Source organism: Callithrix jacchus, chromosome 22, assembly GCF_049354715.1.
Source record: "Callithrix jacchus isolate 240 chromosome 22, calJac240_pri, whole genome shotgun sequence".
In the NCBI taxonomy this organism is placed as follows: domain Eukaryota; kingdom Metazoa; phylum Chordata; class Mammalia; order Primates; family Cebidae; genus Callithrix; species Callithrix jacchus.
Window position 1 is genome coordinate 44359117 of NC_133523.1, and position 17476 is coordinate 44376592.

General features: G+C 54.9%; 2 protein-coding genes across 3 annotated transcripts in view; one reads left to right on the plus strand and one right to left on the minus strand.

Moving 5' to 3' along the window:
- SHANK1 (SH3 and multiple ankyrin repeat domains 1) overlaps nt 1-2056 on the minus strand; it is a 59677-nt gene extending 57621 nt beyond the window's left edge. Inside the window, exon 1 of the mRNA XM_035286729.3 lies at nt 1650-2056. The gene's annotated coding sequence lies outside the window, so the exon portion shown is untranslated. The remainder of the gene's footprint in view (nt 1-1649) is intronic.
- Nucleotides 2057-5601: 3545 nt separating this feature from the next.
- On the plus strand, nt 5602-7948 carry CLEC11A (C-type lectin domain containing 11A). Of its 2 annotated transcripts, none has more exons than XM_035286742.3 (4): nt 5602-5914; nt 6144-6327; nt 6641-6881; nt 7259-7948. In XM_035286742.3, exons 1-4 carry the CDS (start codon nt 5768-5770, stop codon nt 7635-7637), a joined length of 951 nt encoding a protein of 316 aa, XP_035142633.2. In that variant the 5' UTR covers nt 5602-5767; the 3' UTR covers nt 7638-7948. The 2 variants fall into 2 exon arrangements, with proteins under 2 accessions (XP_035142633.2, XP_035142632.2); XM_035286741.3 differs by having other exon boundaries at nt 6641-6832.
- Nucleotides 7949-17476: the final 9528 nt, after the last annotated feature.

Sequence of the window (17476 nt, forward strand, 5' to 3'; positions counted from 1 at the left end):
GGTGCTCTGGTACATATGGGTGGCTGCACATGACCTGTAGCTCTTTCCTAGGACTGCAGGGGGGGTAGGCTGGCTTTGCTGGGTACTAGGGGCTCCACTCTGAGGACCGGGGTATTAGGAGGGAGATTAAGAAGTGAGAGGAGGGTGGGGGTCATTTCTGGATCCTTGCTGTTCTCCCGTGAGGTGGCCTTATGAGGGTGGGCCCCTTCCAAATGGGATCCGCCTCCCTACTGTTCTCCCCCAACTCCCACCCCAGCACCGGAAACCAGAATGTCTGGTCTGGTCCCTCCCCCCCACACCAGGCCCGGTTCCTGCACCGTTGCCATGGAGATGGGAAGCAGTGGAGGGTACTGCTGACTTTGGGGGAGTGGGGATGGGCTGGGGGGTTGGGGAAGCAAAGACGAAATGTGTGGGGGGGAAGAGAGTTCCAGGAGCTGTGGGCGAGCGCGCCTCTAACCCAGGGCCGGCGGACCCCTCCCCCACGCGCGGCAGCGCTACGAAGCCCCCTCCCCCTCCAGGTACCCAGCCGCGCCGCCCCACCTCGTCCCTGCGGAGACCCTGGCTTCCTCCTCCTCACCCCACCGCACAGCCCACCTCTCGATCTGGGGCCTGCAGCCACTCCCCCTCGGCTGACCCTGGCTGACCCCCAGCCTCAACCCCGCTAGGAGGGGGTGGCCAGTGGGAGGCAAGAAAAGCTGGCCGAGGCCCCCAGCGCGCAAGGCTGCCCCAGCCCCCGGGCCGGCTCCGGCCCCTCCCCCTCAGGGCTCGCGGGAGGGAGCGGGCACGCTCCGCCGGGGCGGCATGAATCAAACGCTCCGCGGCTAAGAATAGCTGGCACGCAGCTGGTACCAAGACGGGCTGAGGAATCGGCGAGGGGGGGGCGGAGGACGGGAGAGAGGGGGTGCCCTGGGAGGCTGCGGGGGAACAGGGGGCGGCTGGCGTGGCCGAGAGCGGGGCTCGGGAGAATGAATGGAGGCGGAGGGAGGCGGAGAGGGGCGGGGAGAGAGAGCCAGGGCCGAAGCTGGGAAACTGGTGGGGGAGAGCCCGGGCCGGGGAGAGGGGCGGGGGTCTCCGGGGAGCAGGAGTCGGGGGCGGGAGCCGAGGGGGCGCGCCGGCCGGTGGTGTAGGGACTGGAGACCAGGAGGGGACGCGGGGAGCTGCGGCAGGAGGTGGGAAGGGAATGGAGGAGCCTGGAAGGGGAAGCGGGAGCTGGAGGGGTCGAAGGGGGCGGAGGAGGCCCGGGCCTAGACCCTCCCTGGAGGAGAAGGGGAACCAGAATGACCTGGCGAAGGGGCCCAGGTGCGCCAGGATGAGGCGGGGGAGTGGCCGGGCTGGGCGGGGAGGCGGGTACCGGGACTGAGCCCTTGGCCCCTGAGAGCCGGAAGGCGGGTTCGGGATAGGGGTTCTGCTGTCTGGGGATGGGGGACGCGCCTCCCATCAAGGATGCGATCTGGGACGGGGCACCGGGGACCGGGGCGTAACCCAATTTGGCGTCACCCAGGGCAACGCTCCCCACCTCACCCGCACCCCCAGCCGCACACCCAGGCCCGGAGCCCGGCGCCAGGCCAAGGACATCCCGGGCGCCCCCGCCCCTTCCCGCGGCCCCGGCCCCGTAGCTCCCCCAACCCCCAGGTTCTCGACCCCCTTACCTGCCTGGCGGGGCTGCTGAGTCCCGGTCGGCGGCGCCCGCGGCCCCTCCCCCCTCCCCCCACCCCCCACCCCCCCGGAGACGGGGGACCCTCAGGCCATGCCCCACCGCCCCGGAGGGCGAGCGGGCCCGGGGAGGGGGCGGGCGGGGGCCGGGGGGGAGGGCGGGAGGGCCGAGGACCTCACCCCCCCCGCGGGCCGGGCCTGGCCATCCGCAGAGCACCCCCCTTCCGCCGCGGCCGCCGCGCCCCTCCTCGCCCGCCCCCGGCTCGGTCCGGCCGGCTCTGGGCGCCGCGTCTCCGCCTGCTCTTCCTCCTCCTCTTCCTCGGGCCGCCGCCGCCGCCGCCGCCGCCGCCCGCTCCGCGCCTCCTCTGCCACCCTTCTCGCTCTCTCGCTCTCGCTGTCTCTCCCTCACCCTGTTTCTCTCTCCCTCCCTCTCTCCCTCCCTCCCTCCCCTCCCTCCGCCCTCTCCCCTCCCTCCGGGAGGCGGCGGAGGAGACATCGCCCCTCCCCGCGCCCCCAAACCTCGCCCATCCCCCCCCACCAACGCCGGCTCCGCCCCCTACCCTTGCCCTCCCCCACCATTCCTCTTCACCTCCGAGTCCCCAAATCCTGACTCCACTGTTTGCTCCCATATCCCAAATAAGGGATCTTGCCCCCCAAGTGTGCCCCACACACACCTCAGGACTACCCCCTCCCAGAGAGCTCTTCACTCCCCTGCACACAGTGGGGCACAATAAATATTTGCTGCCAGACTCTATACCCCCAAATTGAAGTGTGAAGGTTATAAATTCCTACCCTATTCCCCACCCCTCCACACACACACCCTTTCCATCTAAGCACTGGAGCCGGGCACACGTGGACATACCTGGGCCAGACCACATTACCCCAAGGCACAGGTGCATAGTCACCAGCTGAACAGCACCTGCAGACATCCCCACATGCACACACTCTCCAGTGCACGCAAGCCCAGACACAGTGCACCTGGGGTACACAGCCACAAACACACCCAGCTACATGCAGTTGTGTGTCACACCCCTGCGCCTGGGCACACACACAGCACATAAGCACATGCACACATTTGCCCACCACCACCACACACACACACACACACACACACACACGCACGCAGGCGTTCACCCGGGTATGCATGCCCAGATCTCTCAACACCAAAACGGAGTTACAGCACTGTAGAGACGTGTGCACGCCTTCCCATCACACCCACCCACTGTGCCGTCCATTGCACTGGTTGGCACTCACCCGTTTACATGCCTAACTCCGTGCCATCCTTCCCCTCCAGGATAGTTACTGCTGACATTCCTGGAGCATTTTCTGTGTGCCAGGCTCAGAGACTTTCACCATCCCCATTTTCCAGCGGGGGAAGCAAGGCACAGAGAGGCGAAATAACTTGCCCAAGGTCATCTAGCTATAAGGAGGTGGTAACGAGGATCAGGAACGGGTAGGTTGGCTCCAGAGTCCTCGCTCAATTGCTATTGTGCACTGTTGGGCATATCCCCTCACAGTTGCATATCCTTGATCCTCACACACAGACACACCCAGCCATCTCCTCAGAGCTTGCACGCGTGTGTGTAGGCACGCATAAGCAGCCAGCTGTGTGCAGACAGCTAATTCATGCCTGGGATGCACCCACAAAGGCAGATCCCACAGGGCAGCAGTGAGTGGTGAGTGGCTCCTTAGCCCAGGCTTCCCCATTCTCCGGCTCCAACAGCACCTCCAGAGCCTGCAAGAGGCAGTTCTAAGCAGCCTCTGGGTTCCCCTCCAGCTGCAGGCTCTCTGGGGTACCCCAGTATGAGATGGAGGAGGTGCCTGCCCAGCCTGGGGAGGCCTCTATCTCGATGCACACCCACTAGCCCAGGTGGTGAGCAGCTGAGCCCGGGGAGAGAACAGCTGCCGGTGTTGGCTCCAGCAGTCAGAGAGGCTGTGCACCCCTGCAGTTTACAAGGCCTTTCCCCACATATGCATGATTTCTTGAGGTCTGTAGCTCCTGGTGAGGGGCCCAGGTCCCTGGTGGGCACCTGAGAGGCCCAGGCTCTGAGGCAGGGAGCAGCCTGCCCAAGGTCACCGTGTCCTCAATGTACCAGGCTTTCTTGGAAAACAGAAGGCTGGAGGCATTGTTTTCCAAGGCCCCTCCTGGGGCTCCCGGCAGCGGAGGGCAGATGCCCTGCTCTTGGAGCCAGAAACCTTGGCTAGCTGCCGCCACACTGGTGACCTCCAGCAGGCCATGCTGCTTCAGAGCCTCGGTCTCCTCCTTTGAAGAGCAGGCCCAGTGATCCCTGGCTGCTGTGCTCCATGCTTGTTGGCACCACCGGCCAGGCCTGTGCTGGAAAAGCCCTGTGTGACTCATGGGCCTGGCATAGAGGGGCATGGAGTGGCGCCGTACTTCCTCACCTCCAAACCCCTCTCCCATTGCCCTCAGCACTTCCACCCACGCTGCCACCACGACCCTGGGAACTTGGGTGCCGCCAAACCAAAAAGGTGAAGCCTCCAGGCCTTTGACCCCACCAGGAACAGCTACTCTCTCACCCACTCAACAGGCCGATTGTGCACCTACTATGTGCTCGGTAGGCCTGGTGCTAGGGAATCCAGCAGTGCATAAAAACCCCTGCCTTCTTTGGCAGGGGATAGATGTAAACAAACAGATCGTGCCAGTCTTGATTATACCAAAAAGATGAAATGGGGCATTTTAATAAAGTAACTTGTGGGACAGAGAAGGTGGTTGGGGAAGGCATCTTGGAGCTGAGATCTCGATGATGAGGAGCTGGGGAAAGAATCTTCTAGAAGGAGGAAAGGGCTACTGCAGAGGCTCTGAGGTTGTAATGAGCTTAGTATTTGGGTACAAGCCAAGAGGCCAGGGAAGGTGGAGCCTGGGGGTGGGCGAGGGGAGTGGGGGTGATGAGGCTGCAGAGGTACAAAGGGTTCTTCCTTCCCAGCCCCCAGCATGGCAGGCTGTGCCGAGGACTGAGGCCCGGGCTTGGCTTCCCTCCTGCTTATGATGGGAAGGTGGGGGAGCAGGGGAGTGGGGAGTGATGTGATCTGATTTATGGTTTGGAAGGATTGCTTTGGCTGTGGCAAGCAGCCGGGATTGGAGGGGCTCAGGAGGAAGGGGGAGGGCAGGGAGACTGCAGTGGTCCAGGCTGGGATGAGGTGGCTCTTGGAATGCTCTGGGCTCCTTAGGCACACAACCCAGTGTCTGTCGATTTCACCTCCTGGAGAAACCTTCCTTGACTGCTCCTCCAGACTCCCCACCCCCTCCCACCTCCAGCCCCCTCACCCTGGGAACTATCTGGCTACTGGTCTGTGAGCAGCTGGAGCCCCCAGCATCACCCAGTCCAGGGCCCGGCCTGCAGGAGGCTTCTAGTAAAGTGGTCAATTAATCTCCAAGCCCCATCTTCCAGGGCTGTGCACAGTCACATGCATGCTCTTCACATGTGTCGCCCCGCCCCCGCACACACTCACTTGCCTCTCCAGACAAGGGCTTGGAGGGTGGGATGTGCAATCTAGGGGCAGGAGAGGCCATGGCGTCTCCTCCATCGGGTGTGTGGGCAATGGTGGCCCCAGGGTAATAACCTCAGTTATTACCCTGAGGTCTGCTCCCTCTTCAGGAAAGACCAGGCAGGGGAGAAGGGAGCAGTGCTCGGTCCCAGCATCCCTCCACTGCTCCGTTGGTTCTAAACGGGGCCTGCGTTCTCCAAGATTCCTTGAAGAGTCAGCTCCATCCTCTTCCTGATTATCTGAGCTTTGGGCCTCGGCAGAAGGAAAAGAGCAGGGCGGAAGCGAGCTCTGGAAAGTGGAAAGAGGGGGGTGTGTGAGGAGACCCAAGGCGGGATCCAGGCTTTGGAACGTTGGAGGTTTCCGGCCACAGAGGCAGGGCCTCGAGGGAGCCAAGAGGGGCGGGGAGAGACACACTCAGAGGAGCAGAAGAGACCAACGGACAGACAGAGACGAGGAGAGGAACAGGAAGAGAGAAGCTGGGAGAGTCGGGAACCTGGGGGCTAGTGATCTGCACACAGGGCAGAGCCACTCAGCAGTTCTCAGAGACCCCCACCCCCACCCCAGACATCCAGACATCTGGAACCTTGGGTGCCAAGAGTACAGCCTAATGCCGGCAGCCTGGCTTTTGGGGGCTTTGGTGATCCCCCAGCTCTTGAGCTTTGGCCATGGGGCTCGGGGAGCCGAGAGGGAGTGGGAGGGAGTCTGGGGAGGTGCTCAGGAGGAGGAGCGGGAGAGGGAGGCCCTGATGCTGAAGGTGAGCGCTGGAGTGTCAGGGAGCTATGGGTGGCAAACTGTGGGCCTGGGAGAGGGTATTGCAAGGTTAGGGAAATGGACAAGGAGGAGCGATGGGGATAGTCTCGGAGGAGGAGGGTAATGGGCTCAGAGACAGGACTCAGGAGGCAGAGAATGAGTTAAGAGTTGGAAAAGGGCATGTGGGGCATCTTGGTGACAAGCTGGGGCTCACCACCCCTCCCCTGCCTCAGCATCTGCAGGAGGCCCTGGGACTGCCTGCTGGGAGGGGGGATGAGAATCCTCCCGGAACTGTTGAGGACAAAGAGGACTGGGAGATGGAGGAGGACCAGGGAGATGAAGAGGAGGGAGCAACGCCAACCCCATCCTCCAGCCCCAGCCCCTCTCCCACCCCTGAGGACACCGTCACTTACATCCGTGAGTAACCAGAAGTCCCCACCCCCAAACCCCTGGCCTCTGCTATCACTTTCGCAAAATGAAGGGTTGGTTCAGTGCCCAGTGGCCTTTCAGCTATTCATTGCCCAGCCCAGAGCCCCCACACCCCTAGAGGCCCCAGGTCCACGGCCATGCCTCCTAAGAGCCTGTGCCACTCGATCCTACCTTCCAGGAATCCCGTCCCACCCCACTCCCTCCCCGCCCTCAGGAGCCCTAGGTCCCAGTTCTCCAGGTCCTCAGGCTCCCCGCTGCATCCCCAGGCTCCCCCTCCAGCATGATCCCTGTGTGTCCGCAGTGGGCCGCCTGGCCGGCCTTGACGCAGGCCTGCACCAGCTGCACGTCCGTCTGCACGCGTTGGACACCCGCGTGGTCGAGCTGACCCAGGGGCTGCGGCAGCTGCGGAACGCGGCGGGCGACACCCGCGATGCCCTGCAAGCCCTGCAGGAGGCGCAGGGTCGCGCCGAGCGCGAGCACGGCCGCTTGGAGGGTGAGTCCGCGGCGCGCGGGATGGAAAAAAATGAGACTATCTGGGCCAGGTATGGGACTGGTGGGAAAGTGGCCCTCGGTGCCCGGGGCAGGAGGGTGGATTCGGGAGGACTGGGGTGTGCTGGGGGACAGGGAGGTTAGAGAGCCGGGAGGCTGAATGCGGGGAGCAGAGCTGGCACCCCGGAGCCGCGCGGACCCGACTGGGGCAGCGCCACGCCCCCTACAGTCCCGCCCCCACCGCCTGGCCCCGCCCCTGGCGGACCGGACTCTCCGCCTCTGGGCTCCCGCGGTTCTGGCCACGCCTCCTCCCAGCCCACCTCACGAGGTCCTGACCCCGCCTCCCTCCACCCCGGGTGTTTTAGCACCTCCCCCTTCCCGCCTCCAAATGCATGACCCCGCCTCCTTCTCGACCCGGCGGGGTCCGCAGGCTGCCTGAAGGGGCTGCGCCTGGGCCACAAGTGCTTCCTACTCTCGCGCGACTTCGAAGCGCAGGCGGCGGCGCAGGCGCGGTGCACGGCGCGGGGCGGGAGCCTGGCGCAACCTGCGGACCGCCAGCAGATGGAGGCGCTCACCCGCTACCTGCGCGCGGCGCTCGCTCCCTACAACTGGCCCGTATGGCTGGGCGTGCACGATCGGCGCGCCGAGGGCCTCTACCTCTTCGAAAACGGGCAGCGCGTGTCCTTCTTCGCATGGCACCGCGCACCCCGCCCCGAGCCCGGCGCGCGGCCCAGCGCCACGCCGCACCCACTCAGCCCGGACCAGCCCAACGGCGGCACGCTGGAGAACTGCGTGGCGCAGGCCTCTGACGATGGCTCCTGGTGGGACCACGACTGCCAGCGGCGCCTCTACTACGTCTGCGAGTTCCCCTTCTAGCGGGGCTGGTTACCCGCCTCTCCGCCCATCCCACCACTCGGCCTTCTCCTGTGCCGTGCCCACCCTCCTCCGAGATCGCCCTTCACTCCCTATCCACGGATGGCAGTGTCTCCCCGGTCCCCGGCCTCCGGGCTGGGCCCTCCTGGGAGGGCTCTTGCGGTGCTGGGACTCCTCCGGGTTCAGCCCCGTTGAATGGGCTGGCAGCATGCTAGGTCCGGTGCCAATAAATCCTTGTGGAATCTGACTTGAGGGGCAGTGAAGGCACTCTTGGACTTTATCTCCTGCAGGGGAAGACGGGAAGGGCCAGACCCTGGTCTTTGGACGCCTGTCCTGGCCTTTGGATGCCTGCTTTTTACAGATGTCATTTGAGATGTCAGAGTGATGGAGAAACAGGTGCATATGTACACACGGTCATCTGCTCCTGTGCACAGATGCCCGGAGTACACGTGTGTAAACGCTGTAGACACCTTCACCTCCATTGTGCCCTCTCTCTTGGCCTTTGGGACGCAGGGCCTGCCAACCGCCCAGGCTGTGGCTTTGGTCCTTTTCAAAGAGATTGGGGAAACATGAAGGAGCTAAAGGCTTTGACAAGTCCTGCAGGAAAGAGCCTGTTTACTTTGTTTAAGTGGTGTGCCGCCAATTTGTTTCCCCTGATATCATTTCACAGACTTGAGATCATATACTGAAACATGGACTTAAGGACCCACCCAACCCTGAAGCTTAGAATTCCAAATTTTCCTCCTCTGCTTCCTGTCAGTGAGTCCAGGAGCCCAGCCCTTCCCCTCTGTGAGCCTCGGTTTCCTCATCTGAACATGGGCACAATCCTTTCTACTTTCTGTGGCTCTTGGGATGTTCAGGTGAGGCCAGGACAGTGTGCATTTGGGGATGGCTGAACTTGAGCCACATGCTACCTTCCTTCCTTCCTTTTTTTTTTTCTTTTTTTGAGACAGGGTCTTACTCTGTCAGCTAGGCTTGAGTGCAGTGGTACAATCATGACTCACTGCAGCCTCAACCAACTGGGCTCAAGCAGTCCTCCCACCTTAGCCCCTCAAGTAGCAGGGACTACAGGTGCACCCCACCACACCTGGCTAATTTTTGTATTTTTGTAGAGGGCGGGTTTTGCCATGTTGCCCAGGCTGGCCTTGAACTCCTGAGCTCAAGCCATCTGCCTGTCTGGGCCTCCCAAAGTACTGGGAATACAGGTGTGAGCACCTTGCCCAACCCTTCCTCACCATTTTTCATACCTTTACTCCTTGGGGGCAGTGAAGACACTCAGGAATCAGCCAGCCTGGGCCTCAGCATAGTGGACAGCTCTGTTTGGAGGAGAGGCTCTTTAGAAATCACCCTAGTACCTCCCCCAGTATTGGCATTGTGGGCATGACCCTGACGTCAGGGAGCCCAGGAATGGGGATGTGACCCTGTCTGTCCTTACCACAGTCCCCTCCTTCAGCCATGGCACCACCACCTAAAGGGACACCATTGGATCCACACATGAGAAGAGCAAGCCATCACTGTCAGCTTGGATAGAGGGGAGATCACCCACCCTTTTCCCTTCAGGAGTTATTTCTCAGTCCTACAGCCCCAGAGGAATGCAGGATAGGATAGCGGGGGTGTGGCCTGGAGCCAGCCTTCAATCAGAAATTCCACCCATTCTGAGCTTCAGTTTCCCTGGGAAGGGACAGACAGCTTGACATCTTAAAGCCAACCAGAGGTCAGATTAGGCAGACGATGAGTACCTATTATTTCCCAGAGAGGTCCCCGCCCTTGCAGAGCTTCCATTCTGGAAAGTATGTGGGTATGGTACACCATGGTTACCTGCCTGGATTCTGGAGCCAGATGGCCCAGGTTCCAATCCTATCTCAACTGTTATCTCCTGGGAAAACCCAAGTGAGATATAACCTTGCTGCTTCTCACTGTCCCCATCTGTACTGTGGGGATAAAAACAATATTGATCCAGAATAGTACCAGATACAGAGGAGTCTGCAATTCCCAATCTGATCTTCCCCAGGGCAAGTCGACCTCACCTTCATCTCTGTGTGCTCTCTCCTGACACTGTGCTCTTGTATATGCAAAGATTTCCATCCTCCTTTCTCTGCAGGGTAAACGCCCACTCCCAAGAATTGGATAACACATCATCCCAAACAACCAGACTTTCCCCCCACCCCGCGTGGGGTTAGGGACCCCCTTTGGTATCCACAAACCTCTTGTTCCTCACTTGACCCAGCCCTGATCAGCCAGGCTGAGGGACACTGCAGGTGTGTGTGTGGTGGGGGGCAGGACAGGGCATGACTATCTCCGTGTCCTCAGCATCGCCTGCCACATGAGAGCCCTTTGAATGAAGATGCTTGTGTGACGTCATGCTGGGGACCCTGAGATGAGTCGGATCTCTGCTGCTTTTCCTCCCTGGCCTTCTCCAGGCTGGGTGAGGCACCTCCTCTAGTTTTCCATAGGGTTCAGGGCTTTCTACATCACTTTAGCTGCCACTGTCTGGTCTGACAGACAATGTCTGTCTCTCTGGCAGTGCCTGGAGCTACCATACCAAGCACTGGGACAGCTAGGGGCATGCAGAGAGAGAGGTCCGAGGTGGGGAGTGGCATGCCTGCAAGGACTGTTTATACATCGAACAGCAGCCTATAAGTGGCATTCGGTGCTGATTCCTGACTAATCTGCGTGGGAAGCCTACCGTCTCCTCCAGGAAGCCCCACCAGACTTCCCACGGGCCAGAGTTTGCCAATGTCCTCTCTGAATTTCTGCGGAGCGCCTGTAGTTTGCAAGGCCAGAGTAATAGACTAGGGGAGGCCTTGGCAGCTGATTGGGATGGATCCATTAAGGGATCCCAGGGAAGTAGTAGAGGAAGGGCAGAAGGCCTGGGATGATTCAGCAAAGGAGGAAGCCGCAAGGACTTGCAGGGCGACAAAGCCCAGGAGGCCAAGCTGCACGCCCGTTACCGCCTTCCCAGAACCATGTTTTTCTGCAGTAACTGGGTGACTCCAACGGGTCACCTCGCAAGCCCCGCCCCCTCCTCCCACGTGGGGTTTCCCCTCCATTTCCCAGCGAGCCTGAGGGCCACGCCTTGGCGGTGAGGTCGGAGCTCCGCAGTCTCCAATCAGAGCTCAGACCCCACCTCTCCTCTTAGGCCTCGCCCCGCGGTACTTTGGGAAATGTAGTCCGGTCACGCGCCCAAAGGTAGGAAAACCCTAAGCAGCGAAGTCTTAGCATTCAACCTGCCCTTGGAGCTCTTAGACGAGAGTTTTTCAAAACAGGCGCATTTCCTTGGGTACATCATAATCATTTTTTGAAAAGTGAAATAAGTTCATATGAAATATTAGTAACGGGGAAAATGGTAAGAAGCTTTTCAAAATTTGAACGTCAATATGCAGAATTACAACATAAAATTCAATGTAAAATTTCTTTCTTTGTGCCTAAACGCTGGTCCGAACCAACTTAGTTTCTTTATTTTCTATTTATTTATTTTCTTTTTCTTTTTTATTATTTATTTATTTATAATAATAAATAAATAATACTCCAGGCTGGAGGGCAGTAGTGGCACAATTGTAGCTCATTGCAGCCTTAACCTCCTACGCGAAACCAATCTTCCCGCCTCAACCTCCTGAGTAGCTGGGACTACAGGCGTGCACCTTACAAAAACAACACAAAGGCTGGGCGCGGGGGCTCATGCCTGTAATCCCAGCACTCTGGGAGGCCGAGGTGGGTGGATCACAAGGTCAGGGGTTAGAGACCAGCCTGGCCAATAGGTGAAACCCCGTCTCTACTAAAAATACAAAAATTAGACGGGCACGGTGGCAGGCGTCTGTAGTCCCAGCTACTCGGGAGGCTGAGGGAGAAGAATCACTTGAACCTGAGAGGCGGAGGTTGCAGTGAGCTGAGATTGTGCCACTGCACTTCAGCCTGGGTGACACAGCGAGACTCCGTCTCAAAAAACAAACAAACAAAAAGACAAAATTTTAATTTGGAAATAATTTTAAACTTATAGATAACACTGTAGTACAAATACTCAGATGGATTTATTAGCAGTTTGTGCCATTGCATCTATTCATCCACCCACCCATCCTAGCCCAGCCATCAGGGACAAGCAAGACAAAGTCAGGATTGTTGACCCATTGAAATGATGGCGATCACTCCCCAGAGGAGAAGCTGCAATCGAGTTATAGGGTTTGGAGGAAGACAGAAATTTGGGTGAAATTTAAGTGAAGCAATGTTTAGATGGGTTTAGAACACGGTAGGAATCTGTATAAGTGATTCAGCATCAAGCCTGGGCCAAGTGCAGTAGCTCATGTCTGTAATCCCAACACTTTAGGAGGCCAACACAAGAGGATAAATAATACTCCAGGCTGGAGGGCAGTAGTGGCACAATTGTAGCTCATTGCAACCTGGGTAACAGTGAAACCCAGTCTCCATGGAAGGAAGGAAAGAAGGAAGAAAGGAAGGGAGGGAGGGAGGAAGGAAGGAAGAAAGGAAGGAAGGAAGGAAGAAAGGAAGGAAAGGGAGGAAGGGAGGGAGGGAGGAAGGCAGGGAGGGAGAGAAGGAGGAGGGGAGAGGAGGGGAGGAGAGAAGAGGGGAGAATTATCTGGGTGTGGTGGTAGGGGATGCCTTGAGCCCAGGAGTTTGCGGTTGCAGTGGACTATATGATTGCACCACTGTATTCCAGTCTACATAACAGAATGACACCCTGTCTCAAAAAAACAAATAAATAAATCAGATTTGAACTTCAAAGTGGACCTAAGGTCTTGTTTCCCTGGAAACTACAGTGTTAATATAAACGTGGCATGCTGTGCCCAGAAACTCTTTATTTAAAGCTCTGCACCAGGGCTGGAAATGGAGGCTTCTTATCTTTGTCTAAGTGACGGAGATCTTCCAGGCAACAAAGATCAGGCCGTTTCATTCTTACAGACAGACTTTCAAACAGCCAAGTTTCCAACAGTCTATGATTTTAGTAAACAAAGTTTCTCAGAGAGTAAGATAGCAGTAGTCTTTCACAAAGGGGGCAGCTAGGACACTTTCACCGCTGCAGCTCGCCCCTGGGTGAAATGTGTGCTGCTAACCTCGTAGCTGGTTTCTCTGGATCTATAGATGATAGGCAGGCCAGATTTTTACGGTATTAGCTACTTTTAGCTCATATATATGTAATTTTTCTTTTCCAGCCTTTCTTTCTCTTTCTCTCGCTCCCCCAATCTTTCCTTTTTTTCTTTTTCTTTTTTTTTAGACGGAGTTTTGCTCTGTCGCTCAGGCTGTAGTACTGTGGCACAACCTCCGTTTCCCAGGTTCAAACAATTCTGCCTCACCCCCTAAGTGTGGAGTGCAGTGGTGCAATCACAGCTCACTGCCGCTTAACTGTCTGGGCTTCAGCAATTCCCCAGGCAGCCTCCCAAATAGCTGGGACCAAAGACATGCAAGACCACACTCAGCCGATTTTATTATTGTTATTTGAAAAGACTAGGTCTCTCCCAGGCTGGTGTGAAACTTGTGGGCTCAAGGAATCTTCCTGCCTCAGCCTCCTAAAGTGCTGGGATTATAGGCATGAGTCATCATGATGGGCCTTATCCATATATTTTCTAAAGCATTTAAGGGTTAGTTACACATATCATGTGTGTAACTAAATTCTTCAGTGTGTATTTCCTCAGAATAGAAATATTGCCCTCCATAACCACAGCAATCAGCTTCTGTAAATGTAACATTTATGCATACTTTAATCCACTGGCGATATTCAAAATTATGTCAGTTTACCCAATGATGTCCTTCACAGCACTTCCCCCTCTAGTTCAGGATCCCATCTGGGGTCAGGCATTGCATTTAGTTGTCTCTTCCTTTTCTTTGTCTTTCTTTCTTTTTTTTTTAAGACAGGGTTTCACCATATTGGTCAGGCTGGTCTTGAACTCCCAACCTCAGGTGATCTGCCCGTCTTGGCCTCCAAAGTGCTTGGATTACAGGCATGAACCACCACGCCTGGCTTTTTTTTTTTTTTTTTTTTTTTTTGAGATGGAGTCTCATTCCGTTGCACAGGCTGGAGTGCAGTGGGACGATCTCAGCTCACTGCAGCCTCCACCTCCCAAGTTCAAGCAATTCTCCTGTCTCAGCCTCCCAAGTAGCTGGGATTATAGGCACCTGCCACCATGCCCAGCTAATTTCTGGACTTTTAATAGAGATGAGGTTTCACCATATTGGCCACGCTGGTCTTGAACTACTGACCTCAGGCGATCCACCTGCCTTGGCCTCCCAAAGTGCTGGGATTACAGGCATGAGCCACTGCACCTGGCCAGTTGTCATGTCTCTTTAGCCTCCATGAATCTGGAACATATTTATGATATTGACATTTTGGAAGAACAGCTCCTTGCCCTTTTAAAAATAGAAGTTCCACATTTTGGCCACATGCAGTGGCTCACGCCTGTAATCCCAGCACTTTGGGAGGCTGAGGCAGGTGGATCACGAGGTCAGGAGATTGATACCATCCTGGCCAGCATGGTGAAACCCTGTCTCTACTAAAATACAAAAAATTAGCTGGGGATGGCGGTGGGTGCCTGTAGTCCCAGCTACTGGGAAGACCGAGACAGAGGAATTGCTTGAACCTGAGAGGTTTCAGTGAGCTGAGATGGTGCCACTGCACTACAGCCTGGGGACAGAGTAAGACTCCATTTCAAAAAAAAAAAAAAAATTCTCATTTTGAGTTGGTCTAATGTTTCCTCATGATGATTAGATTCAGGTTATACATTCCCCACCAGAGTAATGAGGTTATGTGTGCACAACTTTGAAGGTATCCCTCTGGACACAGACAGTGTCCTACTGTCCCTCATTAGTGAAGTGAGCTTTGATCACCCCGCAAGCTGATGTCCGGTTCCTCAGCTGTATAATACTCCTTTGCAGCTAATAAGCGGTCCAGGGGCAGACACTTTAAGACAGGTAGGTATCTGCCTTTCATCAAAACTTCCCCCGTGATTTCACACCCATTGATGATTCAGCAGATATGGGCTTATTATGAACAACAGAAGATGCTCCTGGACTGTGTGGTGACTCACTCCTGTCGTCCCAGCACTGTGGGAAGCTGAGGCGGGAAGATCACTTGAACCCAGGAGTTTGAGACCAGCCTCGGCAACATAGTGGGACCTCATCTCTACAAAACATACAAAAATTAGCCTGGCGTGGTGGCATGAATCTGAAGTCCCAGCTACTTGGGAGGATGAGGTGGGAGGATTGCTTGAGCCCAGGAGGTTGAGGGATGGGGGGAAAGAAAAAGAAAAAGGATAGAACGTTACTGTTAAACGCTTTCTCCCATCCCCGCTCACTGGTTCCCACCATCCTGGATTTTCACTGCTGCTCGATTTTCACTATTACTTCAGCGTGTGTGTGTTTCCCGAAACAACGTCCTATTTAGTTTTGCTTGTTTTTGGGCTTTGTAGTGATAATACCTGCATTCGTTTGCTCAAACTACCCTTATAAAGTAGCACAGGCTGGTGGGGGCTGAAACAGCGGAATTGATTGTCTCCTAGTTCTGGAGCTGGAAGTCTGAGATCAAGATGTCAGCACGGTTGCTTTTGTCCAAGGGCTCCTTCCTTGGCTTGCAGACAGCCGCCTTCTTGCTGTGTCCTCACGTGGTCCTCTCTCTGTGCACATCCCGGCTGACTCCTGTGTGGCCGTATTTGCTCTTCCCATAAGGAGGAAGTCCGATAGGATTAGGGCCCATCTTAATGGCCCCATTTAACCTTCATTGCCTCTTTGGGGGCTGCATTTCAGCCCACAACCATATCTTACTGTATGCAACTTGCTTTTTCTTTTCTTTTCTTTTTTTTTGAGACAGAGTCTTGCTCTGTTGCCCAGGCCAGAGTGAAGTGGTACAGTCTTGGCTCACTGCAGCCTCCGCTCTGCTTCCCAGGTTCAAGCCAATCCCCTGCCTCAGCTTTCCAAGTAGTTGGGACTACAAGTGCACACCACCATGCTCAGCTAATTTTTGCATTTGTAGAGATGGAATTTCACCATGTTGGTCAGGCTGGTCTTGAACTCCTGACCTCAAGTAATCCATCCGCCTCGGCCTTCCAAAGTGTTGGGATTACAAGTGTGATCCACCTCACCCAGCCAATGCAACTTGCTTTTTAAAGACAAACTTCTATTACTAAGATGCGTTTGTGATGGTACCTGTAGCTATAGTTTGCACATTTTTGGGGGGTATGGTATGAAAATGATTAAAAATAATATGGGAGAAATCAATGAAATGGATGGGGGAAGAAAAGAAGATAAACGAAACCTTAAGCTATTTTAATTTTTGAAAAAGCGACTAAGATAGACTTACTTTTGGCAAACAAATTGAGAACAAAAGAGGCCGCAAATAAAATACAAATTGTAAAACAGTGAATAATTATAGCCAGGACAGAGATATAAAAAGTAATGAAACTATATTATGGCTATGTGCTAACATTAAAAACCTGAATGAACTGGTTAAATTACTAGAAAAACATACAATGCTAAAATGACACAAAATTAAAGAACTTGAATAAGCCAGTGACTATTAAAGAATTTGAAATTATATTCGGAGATCTCCCCTCTCCCCAAAAACCCCCAGGCACAGATGGTTTTCTAAGCAAGTGATAGCAAACATTCAAAGAATGTTTAATTCCTATCTTGTATGAATTATTCCAGAAAATTGCTGGAAAATTATGTAATAACTGCCTGATTCATTTTTAGAGGCTAATGCAATGTTGAATCCAAAATCGGATAAGGACCAGATGCAAGAAAATTATAGATTCCTTTCACTTGTGAATGAAGATGCAAAAATCCCAAATGAAATAATCCTCTATTAAATCCAGCATACCATAATTCTTCATGATCAAATAAGATTTCTCCTCCTAATGCGAAGATGGTTCAAAAATTGAAAAAAAAATCTTTCATATAATTCACCATATCAATAGACCAAAGAAGAAAATATAGTAATTTCAACTGATGTGGGAAAATAATTTCTTAAGGCTGTATATCTATTTATGATAAAAAAAAATTAAAACACTTCACTTTGGGAGGCTAGGGTGGGAGCATGGCTTGAGCCCAGGAGTTTGAGACCAGGCTGGGCAGCATAGTGAGGCTATGACATGGTGGTGTGCATCAGTGGTCCCAGCTACTTGGGAGGCAGAGGGGAGAATTACTTGAGCCTGGGGGGCTGCACTGAGGTGGAATTGTGCCACTGCACTTCAGCCTGGGCAATGGTCCATCTCAAAAAACAAAACAAAAGAAAATTAAAACACCTATAAAACACGGAGGAAAAAATAAGTTTTTCTTTTTCTTTTTTTTTAAGATGGAGTCTCACTCTGTTGCCCAGGCTGGAGGGCAGTGGTGCGATCTTGGCTCACTGCAACCTCCACCTCCAAGGTTCGAGCAATTGTGTGCCTCAGCCTTCCTAGTAGCTGGGATTACGGAATTACAGGCACCCACCACCATGCCTGGCTAATTTTTTGTGTTTTTAGTAGAGGGTTTCACCATGTTAGTCAGGCTGGTCTTGAACTCCTGACCTCAGGTGATCCACACTCCTCGGCCTCCCAAAGTGCTGGTATTACAGGCATGAGCCACCATACCCAGACAGTTCACATATTTAAAGTCTACAACTCAGTGGCTGTTAATGTATTCACAGATACACACACCTATTGCTACAATTTTAGAACATTTTCACCACTTCTGGAAAAAACCCTGTACCCATTAGCTCTCGTTCCTCTGCCTCCCCAGCTTCCCCAACTCTGCCCAGCTCTAAGAAATTACTAATCCTCTTTCTGTCTTTATA

Coding starts and splice junctions, on each gene's coding strand:
- CLEC11A (XM_035286741.3), top strand. CDS start 5,768: ATGCCGGCAGCCTGGCTTTTGGGGGCTTTGGTGATCCCCCAGCTCTTG. Junction 5,915..6,143: donor GGGAGGCCCTGATGCTGAAG/GTGAGCGCTGGA, acceptor CCCCTGCCTCAG/CATCTGCAGGAGGCCCTGGG. Junction 6,833..7,258: donor CGAGCACGGCCGCTTGGAGG/GTGAGTCCGCGG, acceptor CGGGGTCCGCAG/GCTGCCTGAAGGGGCTGCGC.